The following is an 18,959-nucleotide window of genomic DNA, read 5'->3' as shown; positions in this document are numbered from 1 at the left end:
CATAGAAATGATAAATCATAATTAGCATTTCAATTTGTCAAACAGATGTTCATTGAAAAACAAACACAACCTATTCTGCAAGCTGGAAGGACATTTTAGATGACCCATAATTGTTCTGCTTCTGGAGTTAAAAAGAAACACAATTTATTAACATAATCCATTCAGTGGTGTGTAAAGATAGGGTGTATTACTTTATAAATTTGAGATTTTGCACTGAAATGATAATGTGTTGAAATTGATTTCACCAGTTGTATTTTAATTCTATTAATGACTGAAAACAACAGCAGGCAAGATTATTAATTAGACTTAGGTTTCAAGTATTTTCATATTTTCCCCAGGTTTGTTTGCATTTTAACTCTAAATCTTTTCTCGTAAGTGACATTGACATAGTAAAATCCTGTCCATAGTGTATGTTTATTTGTCTTCAGTGGGCTGCAAGGATTTGATTTTATGAGTGAAAGGATTTCTCAAGTAAACTATCTCTGGTCCCCAGTTCCTTTCCCAAATCTTTAATATTTCCTAATACTTCTCTGTGGTTGATCCTAAAGTATATTGCAGCTGACAGGAGTCCTGGAATTCTGGGTGGTAGAGGAAGTACGTGGGCAGGCTCTGTAGCTATACCTTATTCTATTTCCAGCTTGCATTTTCTATTTTTATTATTTTAATTTCTGTGACCTATTTTCCTTTCCCTCAGTGATCTTTGTTTTTGAAATAGTCTTCCTCTTACCACTTAAGGCAATTCTCAGGAATAATGAAAAATATGAGGAGTATTAAAATGGCTAGAGATAAAGCAATATTGCTATAAGTAGTGTACCGCAGAATAATCATTTTGAGAAGGAACAATACTCAGTTGGAGTTATAAATTCTGGGATGCTTATTTTTGAATTGCTCACTAATTTGTTGACCCACATATGTATTTGCATTTTTCCTTGAAAAAGAAATAAGATTTTTGGTGGCATATATGTATTTCTCTATTATTGTGTAACTTGATATGATGTTTATGTCTTAAGAGAATTTTTTCCTTTTGCTTTGTCAGTATCATGTTGTTTGTTAAATATACCACTGGAAGGAAATAGGAATTAAAAAATGGGAGAGAAGAAAGTCAGGTGTATACAACACCTGGTGAATTAGAATTGAGAATAAGTTGAATTTTTATTTAAAAAATACTTTAGAGACTCAGTAAAAGAATTTTAAAGAAAGAGGGATATAGATGTAGCAGTAAGATGAAGGAGTATTTTAAGTCCAAAAACATTACTGGAGGATAGAAGATCATGAGATACATTAAATCATGTATAGTTATACTAAGAAGAAAAGGCAAAAAATAGAAAAGAAGGTGAATTATCAGAAATGAAGTTAGAGAAGGGACAGAATATTGATCAGATTTTCAGAAGAACTTACAAAGAAATCCATTCCATACTAACACTAGTCATAGGTCAAGATTTTTCAAAACCAGCTTTCTAGGGGTATAATCTAGTACACTGTGAATAAAGGTGGGCTTTGGCACATGACCATTGTGGTCTCTGGCCCTGTGCTACAGAGTGAGATGATTGGAAATAGAAGTCTATACATCCTCTTTCCACGAGGTAATCAGCCCCTTGTGAATTCATATAAATAGGAATTTAGATCTTCTAACTGTGTTTCCAATGGTGCTGCCATAGCCAGACCTTTAATAAGGAATGGCGTCTCCTATTAATGTGTCTATGGCTTTAATTCACAACTTATCAGACTTAAAGATACTGAGAAATGGCCCGGAAGCTGAAAGTGTTAGGATATGGGAGGCCTCAGGAAAAGATGAAGGGCAGGAAAGTCTGAGATGAGTGAGACGTGGAGAGATTGAAACCTTTGTGCTCTGACCCATAAATATTCACTGGAGTTACATTCTACCTTCTTTTCCAAGGAACCACATTCACAGTGTTACAACAACAAAAGGCAACATGGACAGTCATGACATACACTTATTGTTAACATTGTATAGATGTCATTATTATAAACTATCTTCAAAAGGGATTGTTAGCTTCTTATTGTGGAAATAAACATAGCAAAAGGGAAGAAGAAATGAAACCATCTTCTTGCCATTACTCATTGGAGACAGCTTAGAATGAAAACAAACCCAAACACTCTTAAGCCCAGAAGCAACATTTATAACAATTTTCCCAATTTAACTCCCTTTTTTTTTTTTTTTTTTTTTTGTTAAGGAGAAACAGTTGCATTTTTGTCATTAATAGCAAAGGGAGCAGTGCCTAAACAGCCTATTATAAATTCTTCTGGGAAACCGTATTACAAATAATTGAAAACAAACCTGATTCAGTGAACTTGGCAGCAAATGTATAACAGAAAGCAATTCAGCCCTGGCCCCTGGATGATTGATTAAATGTTTGATTCCCTTTACCTTTCATTCACACTGTGTTTGTCAAGAGGAAAGAAAAAAGGGAATGTTGTGAACCAAAATCCGCTTTAGACAAATAACTTACAATAATGATCAATGACCTCGTATCAGCTGTTTATTCATTTTTCTCCAGCTTTAATGTTTCTAATATTCACGAGTCTGCATGAACTCCTGCAGAAAATGAGAACCTGGCTTTCAGCATGTCCCCACCCCCTGCCAGCTAACCGGCATCACGAGCTGTATCTGAGCTTCTTTGAGGCCAGGGCCCTGCAGCTTCCTGTGGTCAGTTATTAGTGTGAGTCCAGCAAAGGAACAAGAACACTGTGTACTCAGTAAATCTACAGAAAACTTCATTGCCTGGTTGTGTGGGAGGAGAGGTCCCTTGGTGCACTCTGTTTCTTTGAAGGGACTGGAGATCTGTTGGTGCTGTACAGATGTCAGGGGTGTCCAGAGCCAGTATCCTATAAACCCAGTAAATAAGTGATTACGATCCAACTCTGTACAGACTAATGGGAAGAAGGTGAACTCAGGAGCCTGTAGACACAGATTGTGTTTGTGGGGCTTTTGCTCCAGAAAGCATTCAACCTTTACCCTGAGCCTCCTGGATGAAGCCCTTTTTGAAAACCTTGATTTTTTTGAATGTTCTGTGCACATCATGGTGTGTGCTGCGAGCCCGGTGACTCCCAGGAGATCTTCAGTATGATGTCAGATTTCCAGAGTGTCTCTTCCCATAGCCCATCCTTTTCTTCGTCTTTGTCTTCTCACAAACAACTGCCCCCGTGTCAGGGGTTCCGCAGCCTTTTCTAACTGAACTTTTGTGTTGGTACCTGCTCACCTACAGTGTCGTCAGTGACCATTGTGTCAGCAGATGGAAATACAGGCCATCCCCAGAGCCACAGCCCAGCCCGGAGCTGGAGGGGATGTGACCTGGCAGCCGTCTGATCTTTCTTTGTCTTTGTCCCTGGTGTGAAATTGGTTATAAGTAAGAAGGCAAAATTCAGGCACATGTCCTACTCTTCTTGATGCCTAATCTCCCACAGATGGGTATCCTTAGCATTCCCAAAATCATCTTTCCATTGTAGGAGGGAACCTTGCCACCACTGCTTACATTGTCTGAGGCTGTCCAGGTGGGTAATAGGTAATTTCTGTAAAGGATGCAACACATCCTGCTTAGCAGAGATACACAGAACCATCTGTATTATTTTTTCTTACTTTCTCAAGAGTAACAACAACGGGCCTTAATGGTTTTTCCTATGTGCTAGGCATTTTTCTCTTCAGGTTCTATGGATTATCTCTTTTAATTCACCAAACAGCATGTGAAGTTAGTGTTTGCCTTTTACATAGGAAACAGAGACACACAGATGACAGTGCCTAAATTCATAAAAGTAGTCAGTAACAGAACCAGAATTTGAATCCAGGTCATCTGTCCCCAACATTAAAGTCTTTTTTTTTTTTTTAAAGATTTTATTTATTTATTTGACAGAGAGAGAACACAAGTAGGCAAAGAGGCAGGCAGAGAGAGAGGAGGAAGCAAGCTCCCTGCTGAGCAGAGAGCCCGATGTGGGACTCAATCCCAGGACCCTGAGATCATGACCTGAGCCAAAGGCAGCGGCTTAACCCACTGAGCCACCCAGGCGCTCCCCAACATTAAAGTCTTAAACTGTAATTACCTATCTGAAAACACACAGAGACACACATATACACACACACAATTGTGTGTACCAAGCATCAGGCACAAGCTTAACCAAAATTAGGAAAACATACATGTACAGACATCCTTACCATCTTATACACAGACTCATTGGTACTCAGAATTATAAACCCACTGAAATAAAAATCCCCCAGTTATGGAAAGAAGAAATTTTGTTCTGCAAAAAAAAATCTTAATTTTTTTGTTTATTATTTTACTCTTTGTGCAATGGAAAATCAGAGGGGAAACCTGTAGTTTCCTCTTACACAACTAAGCTAGAGGGCATAATTAGATTATAGAACACATGATTTCACTTGAAAGCCTAGAAACTTGACCAACCATGGACGTACAATTTCACTCTAAAGGTAAAATGAAATGAAGCAGGACAAGAGTTTGAGAGAGAGACAGAGAAGGAGTGAGAGAGGGAGAGAGAGGGGGTGAGAGCGACAGAGAAGTAAAGGTATGGATGGGGAAGAAGACAACAAAAAATTACTAACGTGAAAGCAAAAGGAAGATGAGAGAGGAAGGTGGCAAAGAAGGGAGCAGTTAGAGAATGAGCCCGCCCCTAAATTGGTGAGAGTAGGGAAGGGATAGGCAAGTGTCCAAGGGTGAAGGCACGTGGGCAGCTACCACAGGGAGTCCAGTTTGCAGACATATATGTGAGGGATGTTAGAAATACAGGTAGCCTAGGGGACATGCTCAATCCTGAGAATCTTGTATCTATGTTCAGACTCTTCTCTTAAGTATTAGTGTGACTCCACTTCTAGCTTGTTGTTTGAGGTAGCACCTTTCAGAACGATAATCTAGTTGAGGTCATCAATGATCACCCCAGAATGCTGCTTTTTTATGGGAGAAAAAAATCGAAATAATGTATTTATACACCTTTCATTTATGTACTTGCAACACACACACACACACACACACACACACACACACACACAATTGCTCTCTGAGAAACCCTTGAGTCAGAGAATAAGAATGGAGGGGAGAGACTGAATTTCTTTGTCGAGCACGCATCTAGGTTTTGTTCCAATCTAATGACACAGGATCTGGCGCAGTATTTAGACTTCCCGGTCCAAGATTTTATTTTAATTTTAAACAAGTGTTCCCACACGAGGTCTGAGTACAAAACAGGAAAATGTTGCTTAAGTTTTCCTTTGTGCTATTATATGTCTTTCAAGTGTACTGATTGTTCTGTCCTACCAATGTGGGTCACCGTACTCTCAGTTGCTTTTTTTTTTTTTTTTCTGTCTGGGACTTTCTCTGAGAGCTCTCCACAATAAATAAAAGCATGTTAGTTTCACAGATATTTGTTTTTGTTAGTAAACATGTTATTTTCCCTTTCTTCCTATAATCTGAGGTTTCAGTTTTTCCAACTTAGTAGATTTTACTATAAACTACAAACTAATTATTTTGCACACCAGTCAATGGTTTTTACTTACTCAAATACTTAAATACTAAACCTGTCAAACCAATTTCATTTATTATGATGTTAGTAAGACCTTGGGGATTGTTAGTTCTTTTCTGGATAATTGATGCTTTAGACTTCAGCTCTCAGACATGTTCTGGTTCTGGTTTTAAGCTTTGCATCTGTTTACCAGGAGGATCTCTCTTGCTATGGTTCAACGCCAGGGAATGTTAATGAGGTCTAAGACTAGCCTTAGCTTAGTGACCCTTTGTCCTTAGGCGAATTCAGGAGGTGGGGCCTCCAATCTGGTGATGGGCCCGATCTGGTGGTGGTGGGTCCTGAGTGGGGCCCTGGAGCATGGTACACAGGCTACCTCAGAAAGTCCAGAGTGGATAAAACTACTAGGATAAATTTGATCCAAATTTATAAAGAAAAGCCAAGAGCTGGGAAAATCAAACAGTAGAGATAATTCCAGAAGACCAGGAGGACAAAAAAGAGAAAATAGAATTAGGATCCTTGTGTCAGTCACAGATCGGACCAGAATGGAAGAAAAAGAAAATAAGAGAATGGAGAGAGGTGCATGGAAAAGTTCTGTCTGCAGGGGTGAGCGTCTTGTTGCTAGGAGTCTGCAAATAGTGGCTCGATGACTGGCTGTTATTTCTTCAACAAGTGCTCACACAGCCCCTACTCTGTGCCATGTTTGAGCTGCAGAGTTCCACCAACAGTGTTAGACTAGAACTGGAACAAACCCTAGCTCTATGAAGTTAGCCCTACTCATTAGAAGGTTCATATCTGTTTTATCTTCTTAAAGAGATAATATTAACATCAACTTCAAAAACAGCTGTTGCAAGCTTTAAGTGACTTACTACTCTATGAGTTGGTATACACAGATCACAGGCAAGAGTGTCCGTATTCAGTAAGGACAGAGTAATAACTATTATTTTTGTGTGCAAGGTACTATATATTGCAAAGACATTTCTGAAATAGCTATGAACTTGGAACAGATGACTAATGAAACTATTCTCTTGGTCTCTCTCGGGTTGAGCCACACCCCAAACAAAATTTGGAGCAAAGCAAATGTTAGAGGAAAGTTAGAGAACTTTCCTTCTGGTGACTTTCCCTCATGGCCTGCTCTGAAGTGACTCCTCTTAGATTCTTTCCTGGCTATGAATTTCAGATGATGTGTGTGTCCCTATATAGTCTGTGTTTGACAGCACAAAGATTTAGTAATGGCATGTGCCTTTGATAAAATTTAAATGAGAAGCCTTCAAAAGAGATTAAGAAAACCTATTTTGACAGTTCTTCTTTTATCCTTGCAAATATTAACTATTTCAACTAGAAAAAGAAAAATACAAGTAATAAAAAATTTTTAACTTGGAGTAGTTTTAAAAGTTATTATTTGAAAAGAATTATAAATTTTTAAAATAGATGTACAATGAGCACCCCCATGTCAAGGTTCTTTCAGAGCAAACAAAAAAGGGTGGGGGGAGTTATATTTATATTTAGTAATAGTTTTCTCTCTTTGAAAATTTTGGTGATTTAGTTGTCATTATTCCTTTTATACATCATGACCACTGGGAATGGTATCAGGATCTTTCATTCAGTTATGATGGATTATAGTTCACCCATCTGAGCATGTTTCAGATGAAGGTAACTGAAGCTCATTTTGAGAAAGTGGACTAGAGATAAATGTTTTGTTGGATTGCTTTGAGTTGTACAAAGCAAGAAGACCACCAGAAACTTTTTTTAAAAAAGGACCACACCAGTTTTGAGACTTTGAGAAAATTGAAACTCCTAAAGCAGCGACTCTGCTTCAATTTTTTATTTTTCTAAGAAAGTTTACCCTTCTATGTCCGTAGGAGTCAGATGGTGCTGCAACATAAGATGTGCTGTGGATGGAAAGGATACAATGATACAACGTGAGAGAGAGAGAGATGAGAGGGAGAAACCAGTAGAGAAGCTATGCAAACCTTTGGAGTAAAAAATTTTAACTAGTTTCACAAGGAGAGAAAAAAATAAAAAGAGGATAAATACTCTTTGGAGAGAACTGATTTTATTATTATGCTATAACTTATTCATGACTATTGTTTTAATAGTGAAGAATCTGTTTAGATGTCATAGAATTATGAAAGCTTTTATCCCGAAATGACAAATGCAAGAAATATAATTCCAAGAAGAAGGAGAAGGAAAAAAAAAAGGAAGAAACAAAAACAGTCTACGTTTTAGGGGCATTTAGAAGCAAGCAGGTGTCAAAAGCAAAATATTGTCTTATAGGAGAGTGAAAGACCGGTTAAGATTAAGTCAAGGGTAGAATAGTCAATGATATAGTCATATTTGTTAAATGGTTCATTAAGCTGACATTTCCCTGTACTGAAATAGGTTAGTTGAGGAAGTTAAAGTCACACACAGTCCTTGACATTTTATATATTAGAATATTACTTTTCAAGTACCTCAGTGGTCATTAACCATGGAGAGTTGTTGTTTTGCTTAGGTTTGTAAAACGTGAAACTTCTAATGGTATGGGCTACTTATTAAGGACCTTCCAAACTAACTCACTGCATTGTACTTTGCATGGAAAAAGCCTTTGCAGTTCTTTTAAGTAAAGATATTGAGATACCTGAAGGGATGCACACCTTTATACAAGTATATCCTATTATTTTTCTCTTCAGTGATGGCTCTACTAGTATCTTAAATAATTGTCCATTGACTTATCCAAATATTAGGGCTACAGAGACACTCATATATCTTTTTAGATACTTGGACTATTGCAGCTCTAGTGAGATTTATTCAGTTATGGTAAGCAAAATTCACACTAGAATTCTTGATGTATATACAATAAATGGATCTTAAAATATAGGTAAAACACATACAAAATCAATATTTAATGACATACATAACACTCAGTTTGTGACTCTTTGAGGAGTTAACTCATTTCAAGTTCTATCATAGTCTCTAATATTTGGGCTTTGTTAGTGATTTATTCATTCAGTAAGTAATTATTGAGAATCTACTATGTACTACTCACTATGTTCAAGGCTGAAACTACATTGGAAATAAGACAGTTCCCATTCTCATTTTACTTACAGTATAGTAGCAGACACAAACAAGTAAAAAAGGCAGTGATAATAGGGAAGAGTCCCAGGAGCTCAGAGAACCCACAGGAGGGGCTCCTAGACAGGACATGGAGATGTTGGTGGAAAGTCTTCAGCTGAGACCTGAAAGGTGTGTAAAGTTCTATCTGTGTAAACAGGGAGCAATGAGGAGACAGAAAAGGATCTTGAAAAAGGAGCCCAGAGATGAGATAGACCATGGCGCAAAAGGCGAAGTGAAAATGACTCAGTGATTTGGTATTTAGTAAGTAGCCAATAAGTATTTTCAAATAAATGACTAAGTGAATGAATGAGAAATACTGAAATATGAAGAGGCAGACCAAAGATAAAGCTTTGTAAGCATATGTTATAAGCCTTCAAAGTACTTCATTTTCTGGATGCACAAATGAGCAATGTTTGAATTAATAAAAATAATCATAAAAGTGCCAGCTCTTAGTTGGAGCAAATAACAAAATATGGGGTAAAGGAAACTGGAAAGTGGACTTCAATAAACTGTGTCTGATAGAACTAGAAAAAAATGGACTGGAAAAACATTGATTCCATAATGCCCCATTTCCTCATTAAGTCTCTAAAGATTCTTGATAGGAATGTCTCTAGTCTGAAATGTTTGAATGTTTTATTAATTTGTATTATAAATGATATATTATGCCTCATAATTATCTATCTAAAGTATTTTTATTAGCTAGGCTTTAATCTTCATATATTCATATATTTTCATATTTTTAAGACTTTAAAAATAATGCATTGATTTGAAAAGGCTTTAAAAAATTGCAGTGAAACTTTTTGATAAGGTAAGCAAGGTTATATGTAAGTGATGAATCAATAAATTCTATACCTAAATCAATTTTATCATATGTCAACTAACTAGAGTTTAAGTAAAAACTTAAAGAAAGATAAGGAAGGGTATTTTTAAGTATCTGTTCAGTACTGTATAATAAAACCAAACAATTTGTAAAAATGATTATACAGTTTAGTAAAAAAAAAAGTTTCTACTAGAAACAAGGTACTGTGTAACTTTGAATTCTTATTGATTATTAACTGCATGTCTGTGGAGTTTAAGGAATTTATGATTTTAAGATAGTTTATTGTTTTTCATGCACTCTTTGTAAATAATAGTACATCAGCTTTATAAGTTGGACACTGAGATAGCCAGATACAATTTGCACAAACCAGTGGATAAGGTCTACCTTGCTCTGGCTAACAAAATTGAGTTAAGTAGATCTTAAGTTTAAATACATTGTCTTGGGGCACCTGGGTGGCTCAGTGGTTAAATCCTCTGCCTTCGGCTCAGGTCATGATCTCAGGGTCCTGGGATCGAGCCCCACATTGGACTCTCTGCTCAGCGGGGAACCTGCTTCCTCCTCTCTCTCTGCCTGCCTCTCTGCCTACCTGTGATCTCTGCCTGTCAAATAAATAAATAAAATATTTAAAATAAATACATACATACATACATACATACATTGTCTTATGATTTAGAAAAAGCACTTATGTATTTTCCTCAGCTGAGAATAATAATCTGTCAAAATGAAATTTTGGTGTAATAGAGAATAAAGTTAACTAATGTTTAACTAATATTAAAAAATGTAGTAGACCTAGGTATAAGGAAATCATGGATCAAAGCAGTTAATTTCCTAATTTTCTCTAAATCAACTTAGCTCAAAATGCTTGGGCAGAACATGATACAAAGGATTACTGACTTTAATTTCATTTTGTGGAAATAGCGTACTCAAAGATTTATTCATCCGATGTGAGAAAAATCTGACCATTTTATGAAATTGCTTTTTAGCTAGAAAGCTAGTTGAATTTGCTAAATATTTAGGATTTATGTAAGTTTCATGAATTCAGAAATTTTTACTTAGCACTTATTTTTTTGCTAGATACTCTCCTATATGCTGGGGATTATATCAATTAACAAGATTTCTGAATTCTTGGGATTTATGATCCAAAGAATGGAGAGAAATAATCATTGTGATAAATAGGCAAAGCATAATCATGGTGAGTTAGAAGAAAATTACTAAGGAGAACATTGAAGCAGGTAGGAGGAATAGTACAAGTCAGGCAGAGATTTGCACTGTAATTAGATAGTCACTGAAAGACCCACCAAGAAGACCTCATTGAAGCAAGGTTGGAAAGAGATGAGAAACCAAGCGTTGCAGTATCGGGGAAGAGAACATTCCAGGCAAGTGAACGAACCCCTTGAGAGAAAATCCTGTCTGGAATGTACTAGCCAAGATGGCAGTCTGGCCAGGGCAATGTAAATAGAGAAACAGCAGGAAAGAGCTCTCGAAGTTAATGTTTTCTTTGGCAGTGTTTCAGGGTGGAAATGGCATCGAGGTAATTTAGGATCTCATAGTTCATTGCAAAAATTTTGGCTTTTATTGGTCATGAAATAGAAAGGCATCGAAAAGTTTTAAGGAAAGGTGTGAGCAGAATTATATTTTCAAAGGCGTTTTCTGAGAGCTCCCTGAAATGGATGCTGACCTCAAGAATCTGCAAGACAGTTGTTGGGGCACCAGGTGAAGAGGCGTCACTGAAAGCTTTTGCTCCCGTTCAGGAAATGATGACTTATGTGCAGTCTGCTAATGATGAATGTGATTATGGCATGGGACTCAAGTTGGGAATGGACCTCCTTTGCGGTGGTTCACACTATTTGCAGTTACTTGCTGGCCAGCTTTTGCTTCTAGGATGTGATCTGTTGAAGAGGAAACTCTGCCGAAATTGCTAGAGATCATGTGGCAAACAGCAGTGAAGAGAATACAGACCAACTTTGCAGCATAGTGCGAGCTGGCTCTGGTGCACAGTATTTTACATCATTAATATTAAACTTGTGATTTTTGTTTTTAGACAATACAGGGAATAAGTCAATGGAAACATTTACTAAAGACTAAAGACTAAAAGCAAAAACAAAAATAAAAAAACAAACCTCAGCTGCAATGGCTGCAAATACACTGTACAGGAATAAGAGTGGTGGTAGGGAAAACTGCTGGGAAGTTATCGTGGTGCCTGGGGCGGTGGGGATGAGGGAAGGTGATGAATGTTTATTCCAATATGGTTTTAGGGAAGGTGGTAAGAAGCGTTTGGATGCTGGATATATTTTGAGGGTAAAGCCAAGAGGATTTAGACAAATTGGTTGCCCAAAGACAGAAAACAAAAGCAGTCAAACAGGACTGCAACTTGGAGTCCTGAGTAGAGGAAAGGATGAATTTTTTTTTCTTTTCTTTTCTTTTCTTCTTTTAATTTAGATTAAATTAGCCAACATACCGTAAGTACATCATCAGTTTTTGGTGTAGGGCTCAGTGATACATTAGTTGCATATAACACCCAGGGCTCATCACATCACATGCCCTCCTTAATGCCCATCACCCAGTTTCCCTATACCCCCACCACCTCCCTTTCCACAACCCTCATGGTTTGTCTCCCTCTCTGATTTCTTCCCATTCAGTTTTCCTTCCCTTCCCCTATGATCCTCTGTGCTATTCCTTATCTCTTCTTTTTAATTTAAATTCAATCAGCCAACTTACAGTACATCATTAGTCTCAGATAAAGAATTTAGTAATTCATCAGTTGAATGTAACACCCAGTGCTCATCCCATCACATGTCTTCTTAATGCCCATCGTGCAGTGACCCCATCCCCCCACTCATCTTCCCTCCAGCAGCCCTCAGATGGTTTTCCTATAGTTGAATCTTGTATGGTTTGTCTCTCTCTCTGAAGACTTCCTATTCCGTTTTTCCTCCTTTCCCCTATGATCCTCTGCCCTGTTTCTTACATTCAGTGAGGTTAGGAAGATTGTGGGGATGAAGATCACGAACTCAGTTTGAGATACCTATTTGGCAGCCACATCAGTATACTGGATTCTGCATCCTGACCTTCAGAGGAGAGGTTAGGCCACAAGATACAGGTGTGGGCAACATCAGTATAGATGGTATGTATGTATGTATGTGTGTGTGTATTTTTGCCATGGGTGTGTTTTACTTTCATTAATCATAAACAGTTATAGATGATATTTACTTTGGTGAGTTTTGATGGGATCTACTTACTAAGTGATGGGATCTCACTTACTAAGTGATTAAGTGTGGGTAGGACAAGAAAAAAAGGCCAAAAACTCGATACTGTGAAACTCCAATATTAGAAAGTCTAGAAAGTCGGAGAGGAAAGGAGAGAGGTAGTAAGAAGTGAGGGAGAGTGAGAAAGGTAGCGGAGGGATCGGAAGACAGGACAGCGTGGTGTCCTGGAAATCATGGGAGTAACCCATTGTTTTAAATGCTACAAACAGATCAAGTATGGTGAAGACTGAAAATTGATCACTTGGGGGTTTCTGTTGACCACCCAGAGCCAGAACCAGAGCCTTTACTCTGCACTGGAAACACAGTGACGAATTATTGCACTATCTCCTTTTCCTAAGATTCACACAGCTCACCCCCTTTCTCCAAATATATGCTTTTTTTTTTCCCTCACCGGATAAAATAAAAGTGATTAGGCTCCCTTTTCCAAGTTAATAAAATCTTATTCTCCATCTCTAAAACATTATACACATACACACACACACACACACACACACATATATACGTATATATATGTGTATATATGTGTATATGTGTATATATACACATATATACATTTATATATATACTTTTTTAAAATTCGGGAGGTTTTTTCTTTTATTAGTTTTTTGAACAATTATATTGGATGATTAAGAATTTGCAGCAAGATACTTTGCTTTTTTAAAATTTAATTAATTAATTTATTTTTTATTGTGTAATGTTAGTCACCATACTGTATACCACTAGTTTTTGATGTAGTGTTCCATAATTCAATTTTTACATATAACACATGTGCTCCAAGCAATCTGTGCCCTCCTTAATACCCATCACCAGGCTCACCCATTCCCCCGACCCCCTTCTCTTCTAAAACTCTCCATTTATTTCTTGGAGTCTGTAGTCTCTCATGGTTCCTCTCCCACTCTGATTCCCCCCCTTCATGTTTCTCCTCTTCTAATGTCCTCCATGCTATTCCTTATGCTCCACAAATAAGTGAAACCATATGATATTTGACTTTCTCTGTTTGACTTACCTCGCTCAGCATAATCTCATCTAGTCCCATCCAAGCTGATACAAAAATTGGGTATTCATCCTTTCTGATGGCTGAGTAATAGTCCATTGTGTATCTATACATCTGTTTAAGGGCAGATCTAAATCTAAAGCAGATGCAGTAATATAAATAGAGAAACATAATAATAAGGGACAATTATCCATACTAGAAAATTGTTTATTTGCTGTGAAAACTATTTTTAAGTTGTATTCTAATCATGAAAATAAAAGCACCATAGAGGCACAGAGATCTGATCCATCTGCAAAGGAGATGTGATTTAAATAGTATCCTTACAACTAATAAAAACAGAATTATTTGGATGGGTAGAGTATAATATTGATTTAGACATTTGGTTATAAAAAAGATATTTCTCATGAGTTTTTACTTTCTTTTTATTTATCTGTGAAAACTAATTTCAAAGAAGAGTGTAATTTTAAAATCTAAAAAGCCGGCTGTTAATCAGGCTGATATTTTCAGCTGGAATGAATTCCTTTGACAGCATGAACATATACTCTCTAACATGTCTGTAATGGAAATCATTTCAGAAGACACCACACCACCAAAGACTTCCCACGGCCTCTCAGCAAGGCAGTGGTGGTCTTAAGGACTGACACTTTTCATCTTTTTGAAGAGAGACACCCTCCAGTTGTTACCCTCCCCCAGGAGATCAGGAAGTATGTGAAGCTGTCCAGTGGACTTGGAAAGTGCCAGTGGACATAACCTATCTAATATTAGGATTTATTTTGAAGGAGAGTGGGAAAAATGACAGAAGAAAGCTGCACACAACATGGCCAAACAGCTGGTTTTATATTCCAGAAACAGCTTGGGACTAACTCTACTCACAAGATCTCTTGGCAGAAGAAATTGATGAAAATACCAAAGCTGTGAGGAGAAGTGTTCTTTTGCTGAATCCTTTATGTCACTATCATAGGGTGAATAGGTTTATTAACCTAAATGAGAACACGTGCATAATTTTTAAAGTTCCTGTATGTTTAAATGAGGAACTTACTGATTCCATGTACAGTACAGATATGGCTCCCACAGCATCCACACCAAATAAAACCTTAATAATTTTCAGAAACACGAATCCTGACATGTGATGATGTTTTCCTTTCTTTCAAACAGCGCTTTCAGAAGCAATGAAGGGAGAGCTTGATAAGATATAAAAGTAAGCATGAATCCAAGGGCATGGGCGATTTCCTGGATGCCAGAATCTCTAAAGGGAACTCATTTTAATTGCTTCATCCATCTATTTGTTCTATTTTTGCATTTAATTGATACATTCTTAAGTCATAGAGACAACTTAATTTTAAACATATTTCTGGCTCACCTGCTAGATACCAGAACTGTGGAATATGCAAGACCTACTTAAGTCTTCTAGAATTTCCTACATTAGAGGGAGGGTATTTGGTATAGTGAGATTCAGTGTTTTAGAATACTTTGCTTTCTGTCATTCTCAAATGTGTTAAGTGAATTTATTCTCTACTAAATATCCAAGGTAGACTCAGTTAGCTGGGACATTTCATATTTTTATCCTGAACCACTTTGAATTTATTCTTTGTGGCATCAGAATTAGTTTCTCATCTCAGAGTTTGCTATATTTATTTTTCTAGTGATTTGGTAGTTTATTGGCAGTCAGTTTGTAAAATCTCTCAGGGATTATCTAAATGCAGGATGTTAGGAATGGAAACACATTATCATTGCCTCTCCTGTCAAAAAACATAATTAACACACATGATTTATCGTCTTGAAAAAGTAGATGAGAATTCCATTGGGTGACCTCAAGTCACAGTTGTTCAGTGCAGGTACAGACTGTCGTGTTCTGGGAGAGCCCTCAGCTTAGCACACATTCTTCTCTGGTATTCCTGTCTCGTTAGCCTCCTGTAAGTGTGTGTGTCTGGCTGTGTGTGTGCGTGTGTGTATCTGTCTCTCTTTCTCCATGTATATGTTTTCTGCCTAAAACCTGCCAGTTTCAAGGTTTTTTTAAGCATTTTGATTTATCACATAGGGAGTACTTCATTTACAAGGAGAGAAAAAGTAAAAATACTATACTTCTTCCTTTGAGTATATCAAGAGTTTCCTCATTCCTTTTTATCATGCACATAATTCATTATATAGATGTATAACTTATTTAATCATTCATTATTGACAGATATTAGATTGTTTCTAGTCTTTTGCTATTACCAAAAAATCCCATCGGATTCTATATAATATATGTAGGATATTTCCAAGAAGTAGAATTTCTAGGTCAAAATTCTAGGCATTTGTAATGTTGATAACTTTGCTGAGTTCACCTTCAAAATGGTTTGTGCCACTCATACCTGGGAGTGTCTGAGAATGCTTGGATTTCCTAAGTCTTGCCATAAGGGAATATTACAAGTATTTTGAGGTTTTGACAGCATTAAAAAATGAAAAAAGTTTATTACTGTATTTTAAATGAGCAGTTGTGGAGCTCCTGGTGGCTCGGTTGGTTAAGTGTCTGCCTTCGGCTCAGGTCACGATCCCAGAGTCCTGGGATTGAGCCCTGAGTCAGGCTTCCTGCTCAGGGAGGAGTCTGCTTCTCCCTCTCCCTCTGCCCACCTCCCAACTCATGCTCGCTTGCTCTCTCTCAAATAAAATCTTTAAAAAAACTTAAATGAGCAGGCCTATTATTATGAGTGAGGTTCACTGTCTTATTGAAAGCTTAACAGCCACTAATGAGTAGTCCCTTTATATTTTCTGTGTTTTTGTGTTAGTTGCTGGTCTTTTTTGCTATTTTTGATTTATAGAAACTCTTCAGGTATTAGGAAAATAACTTCTTTATAATAGAAGTACTTTGGGTTCTATCAACTTTCCCTCATCAGAAATTCTCTGTACTCATGAGATAACTGTGAGAGAATATGGGCTTTGTGCATCTCCAGAGGGTAGTTCTTTGCTAATTTCTCCATTTCTTACATGATTAGATTTTTATTTCTTCTGGTGTTAATTGTCCTAAATTATCCTCCTGAAAAATTTACCTTTCAATTCAGGTTTCAATGCACTTTCATAGAGTATATTTTTTCATAGAAGATGTTGAATCTTTGGTAATTCTTTTTGTCTTCTTAATCTATCAACTTCTGAAAACCAAATAACAAAAAAACAACCTTTTGAAATCTCTCACTGTGATTGTGGATTTGTCTAGTTTTCTTCTATGTGTCAATTTTTGCTATATATGTTTAAGGCTGTGTAATTAGATACTTTCAACCTTAGAAGTACTTTAATTTCCTGTATTATCTGAAATTTTGTAACTTATTCGAAAACCAAGTTTTCCGGTTTCCCACTATATACCAGATTCTTAAATAATTTTAGGGCATAACATTTTTCAGAAAAAGAAAGATTGACCTAGGATTTTTTGGAAATCCTAGCAAAATCAAGTAGAGGCAATGCCTTAGAACAAAAGAATATAGGGAATTGCAGTATATAGAGAATGCCTAAAATATAAACAAATGACGTGCTTATACATCTATTAGAAAATCCATAAACTTCCTCAATTACTTCACTATATTCCAGTGAGTAAATATCAACCAGCATCTGCCTAATTGGGAGGCATGAAGCTTAATTTTATTTTCCCAAGAAAAATCAGAAAAAGCCAGATATTTCATTTTTGGTAACCTTAATTGTTAAATTGTTTCCTGTATTGTGTAGATTCACATCTCTTTGATCAATGGGAGACCAAGTGCTGATGACCCCTCTCCTGAACTGTTAGAATTTACCTCTGCTCGCTACATTCGCCTGCGATTTCAGAGGATCCGGACCTTGAATGCTGATTTGATGATGTTTGCCCACAAAGACCCAAGAGAAATTGACCCGATTGTCACCCGAAGAGTAAGTTATGATGAATCCTATTGCAGCCTGTAAGTGATATTGGTAATTGTTAAGTAACATTTAAAAGTCCCTTTCAGTGATTCGTAGGAGTGGCTGTTACCAGACACCTATTGAACATAACCTCCCTTTGTTCAAAGTCAACCTCTGCCCTTTTCCGATATGGAACATTTATCTAACACTTCTAAACTTTAATTTCCTCATTTGTAAAATGAGCATGACAGTACCTAGTTCATCATCTTATTTTTGATGACCAAGTTTGTTATTGTCACTTGAGGGGATCTGAACTCCTATCACAATTGGCACTGGGGGTTTAACTACGAAAGGTTCTATGACTTTGAAATATTTTAGACTGCAGTCTTTACTAAGAAATATATTTTCTATCATAACTCAGTACACACATATGCACATACACATCTCAGTATGTCTTACACTTTAATGTGAATAGAATTAGCTGGTGATATTGTGGAAATGAACATTCTGACTTGGTAGGTCTAGGGCAGAATTGAAAAACAGGAATTCTAACAAGTTTTAGGTGATGTAAGTGTTGCTGTTCTGTGAACCATTTTGCCCAATCAAATAATTTAACTTTATGTTTCATTAATGAATTGCAACCCATAATTGTAAAAAGTGCTACTGTGGGGGGAAACCGATCATGTACCCTATTTTATTGTCTTTTATAAATAGGAGATCAGGGGGAAGAAAGGTGATGGCATCCCTTTTAATAGATCTTTGAAAACAGGAGCTAAATGCTGTTTTCCAGGGTTAACCTAAAATTTGTGGATTATACCATAGGTGATCAGTCCAGGTTACTAAAGTAATAGTTGCCTTTTTTCCTACCTAGCTCTCACCACATCCCTAGTTTATGTCCCATTCCTGAGAAGCTGCTGTACAACTAAGACATTGTTATAATTCAGCTATAAATCCATAAAGCAAATCCATGCTAAGAGAATATCTACTTTATGACTAGAGGTGAAAGCTGAAATCAAATTATAGAGAGAAATAGAGATTGTGAGACAAAGCACTTAATTCTAGAATGATGCACTTAGTTCTAAAAGGTCTGACTATTCCACCAGTTACAAATGGCTGAACAAGCAGACTGAATATCAAAGGGCACCACTTTTCACAGTTCATGAATACCCCTTATGTATATTTTCTTCCCATTACTTAACTTACCCACACCTAACCACTCCATCATCCCAAAAATAACTTTTAAAGTTTGAATATCCCCGTACAACACACATTGGATGTTTTAGTGCCCTGCATTTTCCGAACCTGAAATAACTTTACCTTGCACTACATTTCAGCATATTGTAAATAATCTTATGCAGAAATATTATTTTACTGCAATGTTTAGATTCTTTACATGTTTAAAAAATCACCTTTAATTATCATTTTGACATGATTTAAAAATATACACTGAGGAAGACTGAGT

The 18,959-nt window shown here is 36.7% G+C and overlaps 1 protein-coding gene across 5 annotated transcripts in view; it reads left to right on the top strand.

The window, feature by feature from the left end:
* The window catches only part of LAMA2 (laminin subunit alpha 2), a 637,158-nt gene that overhangs the window by 224,319 nt on the left and 393,880 nt on the right, over positions 1-18,959 (top strand). For all 5 annotated transcript variants that reach the window (XM_045066381.1, XM_045066380.1, XM_045066378.1 and 2 more), the window contains exon 5: positions 17,348-17,527. In XM_045066381.1, coding sequence (XP_044922316.1) covers positions 17,348-17,527 — 180 coding nt within the window. The remainder of the gene's footprint in view (positions 1-17,347; positions 17,528-18,959) is intronic.

This window comes from Mustela putorius, unplaced genomic scaffold, assembly GCF_011764305.1.
Source record: "Mustela putorius furo isolate JIRA1106 unplaced genomic scaffold, ASM1176430v1.1 tig00003863_pilon_pilon_pilon, whole genome shotgun sequence".
Taxonomy (NCBI): Eukaryota; Metazoa; Chordata; class Mammalia; order Carnivora; family Mustelidae; genus Mustela; species Mustela putorius.
Note: the sequence above shows the minus strand (reverse complement) of the source record. Positions and strands in the feature narration are given on the sequence as shown.